We start from the raw sequence: 4,399 nt of genomic DNA on the forward strand, positions 1-4,399 counted from the left end.
GTTTTATATTTTTTTTATATTTTTGCGAGATAAATCTTGTAACGTTTTTATTTTTGAATAAATCAATTGGCAATAAAAATCTGTCTTAGTCTCATAATGTAGGTTATAAAAGTTTACCATCCCATTAATAATAAATTAATAAATAAAATAAAAAATAAATAAATAATTAATCCTAATATTTGTTCTTAACTTGTTTTACATTCACTTTTTATTTGCAATCAATTGAAACCCAAGAGTTAATAGAACAATTGGTGGCTGTTGAGTTGATCACTTTTAATAGTTGTCTTCATAGTTATTCGATTATGATTGCATATAAAAAAGTATTAAATAATACTTGAAAATAAAAAATTTTGCTTATCGCATTTGCAATTGGTTATCTACCACCAAGAGTTGATAAAACAGTTGGAGGTTGTAGTGTTGAGTATTTTTTAATAAGTTGCTGTATAGTTTATTTTCAATTAAAGCATATACATGTACTAGGAATGCGATGACAGATTTGGTTATTAACATGACAGGACAGATCGATTGCAAACCGCTTAGATATCCATATTCCAGTTGGGAATGATCACTGGTCTTTGTGGACCGGCTCCTTGGTCTGAAACTGGGATTGTGACGGGGCTGTGGATGATGCAGAACGGTGGTCGTGGGTCTGGGCCAGTTCCTGGTCGATCCGTTCCTTGGCCCGAAAGACCTTCGACTGGATGTAGAAGGTGCCGCCGGAGTTCTTGTCGTTCGCCCGGAACAAGTGCTGGTAGTGGGCCTCGATCGCCTGCCGGTCACTCAGGTCCTTCACATTGAGGATCTGCTGGGCCTCCACCAGGGTCATCCCCTTGACCGCCACATCCCGGTCGCTGGGCGCGTTGGCCCGCAGTGTCTCCTGGATCCGGGCCGCCTCCTGGCAGACCTCGATCTCCTGGCGCAAGGTCTTCACCAGCGCCCGCCCAACTACCTGGGCGCCCAAATAGACGATTTTTGCTAGGTACCGTGCCATTGCCTGTTTGTCTTCTGTATGAGGAATTTTGCTCGCAGTTGTGTAGAGATCTCCGAAATCAGAATCTGTACATTATAAGAAATATAAATATAGAAATTCAAGCGATTCCGCCTTTTAGATATGACTGACATTCAAAAGTTATGTGTTGAGTAGTTTATGGAAAAATATTGAAATATTATTTGCTAAAAGAGAATATGTACAAAAGAAGCTTTTGTTTGTGTATTAAAGGCATATCAGAAAAAAAAGTTTTAGCTAAAAATTAGTTTTACTTACATACTGTTGCCTTTCATAAAATAATTTATTTTAACATCGCGCAATACTTTTTTTTTTGTGTACACATATTTACATTTTGAATATTTTTAATATGATAAGAGGCTAATAAATAGTTAGCAAAATACATTCTTCAACTTTGTATTATTTTAGTATACAAACAATACAATTTCGTAGTTAAAGTTTACATAAATAATATTTTTGTAATTAAAGCTGCGAATTTAAGACTATCACAACATAGTTTTGTTATACCTACAATATTTTTGTAAATATTTTGGCATTGATTAAACTCATACATTGTATCCATAAATTTTCAATCAAATTGTATGTGTCTTGCCACATTTTGTCCAAAATTGAATCACTTTATGCAAACAACTTTTGAGAAATCTCACATTCCATTTAACTAAAGATTCCAAGCATTTTTTTTCTGGGCTTCACATAAAAGTTTATTCAAACAATTTAGTTTGGACTGAATTTGTTTTGATTTAAATGCTTAACTTGATGTTTCCATTTTTAATACACTTTGCCACGTGATCCCAAACCCGATGAACATTTGACCCAGTCAAGTGTTTTAATATTCCGAGCAACGACTGTGTCAAAAGCTCAGAGTTGAACAGCTATCGTCAATTTAATAAATGTTTTTCTTTAAATTTGTTTCTCCAATTATATTAATTAAAAAAAAAAAATTGGAAACCAAGGATATAAGTTGCCTATCTCAAGATTAAATCGTAAATCAAAGCTTTCTAAGATTAAGTATTTTAACTGATTAGGATATTAAGAAAAAACATAAAAATTTTCAAGAATAATTTATTGTTATTACTGAAAATAAATTAAAAAACAAAAAACATCGAAAATAAAGAGTAAAGAAGGAGAAATATTAAACTCCGTTCTTAATAATATGGTTAAATATTTTACAAATATATTCCATTAAATAGTGCTATTTTTTCGATCAGCACTGTGCTTGGAGATTCAGAGACACAGAGATAGCTGAATGAAATCAAAACGTTTCCTTGCTCAGATTTCCAGCTTCCGTATCCGTTTTGAAGGCGTTTTTGCCGAAGCGTGTGTGTGTGTGAAGCTCATAAACAAATTATACGCAAATTGACAGACTTCCGGCCGCATGGCCAGACCATCAAGCAGTCTAGTCTGCAGTCGCCTGGTTGTCACAATCTCGTTTTCCCGGGGCACGTACGCTCCCTCCGGGATGTCCTGCGTGTGGATAACTACTGGGTGAATATTAACATAATAACAATAATGACTTGTTGCCGGCCCTTCACTGGGCTGTCCGGAACTCCGGCCGCATATCCATACGGGTGCAAAGATGGAGTTAGCAACCCTGGCCGCCCAGAGTCACCATACCCACCGCAAATGCACAACAATGGCTTTCTGGCCATTTGCTGTTAAAATTCACAAACTGTAATTGATCACATTTGCGTTTGTCGTTTGATTTCATTGTCTTGTGCGTGAGCCCAAGTCTGCTGCACCCCGTTTTCCCCTTTTCCCATTTTCCATCCACTTTTCCAATTCGGGAGCCGCAGTTGATGGTCAGCGGCTGTTGTTGCCACTGGTTGGGGCTCATTCATTATGCAAACACCTCCACATGGCTATCTAAACGTGGCCATGTCCGTTGCGCTCTGCCGCACGGAAAGAAAAAATCTGAGGTTTAACAGAAATTTCTTTTGCTCAAGCAAATTTCAACTGAAAAGATTTGTTCGTCATCCCCGATTTTAAGTAAAAATTATAAACAATTAAACAATTTCTTATTTAGAATAAGAAATAATAATAATAATAATAATAATAATATTGATAATATATATATTACACTGTAAAATATACTTTTAAATAAACCCTTTAAATGCTGATACTTTTCCGTACAAAAAATGGCACACGCAAAGCCTTTTAAGATCAATTAATTATATAATGTGATATCAAAGTATTAGACATTTAAGAAAGTTGTTATTAAAACATTACATATTCGAAACAAGTCCGGTGACTTAAGAATTTTTTTTCTCTGCACAACAGCTTGGAGCAACTGCCTTTTGCGATTAGTTGCCATTTAAACTGCTGTTACCGCTCCCGAAACCTCGTCCGATTCCCATTCCCATTCCCAGATCAATTTTGATTCTGAACCGTTTGGGGTTTTTTTTTTTTTTTTTTGAGAAATGGGAATGGGACCCGGTAGCGGGCTCCATCCGCTCGTCATTTGTGTCCGATGGCTGGCCGCCATAGCATTTTGATTTCCGCACTGCATCCGGCAGTTTTAATCCCCAGACAGCGGCGTTGTCCACTAACTCTCAGTATCCCTCGGTACCACCAATGCCATCAGTACTCTTCGAAAAAAAAATGTTCGAGTGGAAATGCAACAAGAAGTTGTGAAATGGTTGGACTGCAAGTAGAATTGTATAGTTCACTATGTCTTAAAATGTATTTTTGCTAGATTTTAATTATAAATACATTAAAGAAAAGTTGTTTTCAAAAAATGTATATTGTTCTTTTGCAAATACTTTAAATTACAAATTGTTAACTATAAAAACTGTGTCAAAAATAAATAAAACAAAATAATAATATTTAATATTTAATACAAGTTAGTTAGGATGAAAAAACATATATTTTTATTAATAAAATAAAATTAGTTGCATGAGTTTAGGCAAAAAATGGTTTTTGGTCCTTGAAAAAGCTTAAACATTTTACCCATAAATTTAAACATTTCATAAAATTGCCGAATTTTTCAATTATTATATATCCAAAATTAAAATACGTCAAACACAATTTCTAATCGATCCCTTTCTTATAGAGAACTGCAGCTACCAATGCGAGGTCGTCAGGGAAAATGCGAACAGTTCACTATTTACCACACACGCGACGTGGGATCCACTGCAGCGCGGTGGTGTTGGTAAGTGGGCGGTGGGTGCTGGTGAATGGGCGGTGAATGGTGGTGCTCTGGTGGTGGAGGCCATCGGTGATGCATGGCCATGGCCATGGCGCTGAAAATGCTCCTGCCTGCTGTCTGCCGTCCAGTGTCGCATTCATTGCCATTCATCCGCTGCTGCCGTTCGTGGTTGCCCCACCACCCATTCATCTATACTACCACCCAACCACCCACTGGCAGTAGCACCATCACCACCCACTTCGGAATGA

General features: G+C 36.7%; 1 protein-coding gene across 1 annotated transcript; it reads right to left on the minus strand.

Annotated features, from left to right (window-relative positions):
- Window positions 1–443: 443 nt before the first annotated feature.
- Window positions 444–1,138, minus strand: LOC108138472 (mitochondrial import inner membrane translocase subunit tim16). The gene is made up of 2 exons (XM_017260681.2): window positions 1,121–1,138; window positions 444–1,056 (listed from the first exon to the last, which is right to left on the minus strand). The coding sequence occupies exon 2, from the start codon at window positions 989–991 to the stop codon at window positions 566–568; it is 426 nt and encodes a 141-aa protein (XP_017116170.1). The 5' UTR covers window positions 992–1,056; window positions 1,121–1,138; the 3' UTR covers window positions 444–565.
- Window positions 1,139–4,399: the final 3,261 nt, after the last annotated feature.

Source organism: Drosophila elegans, unplaced genomic scaffold, assembly GCF_018152505.1.
Source record: "Drosophila elegans isolate 14027-0461.03 unplaced genomic scaffold, ASM1815250v1 contig_149, whole genome shotgun sequence".
NCBI classification, from domain to species: Eukaryota; Metazoa; Arthropoda; class Insecta; order Diptera; family Drosophilidae; genus Drosophila; species Drosophila elegans.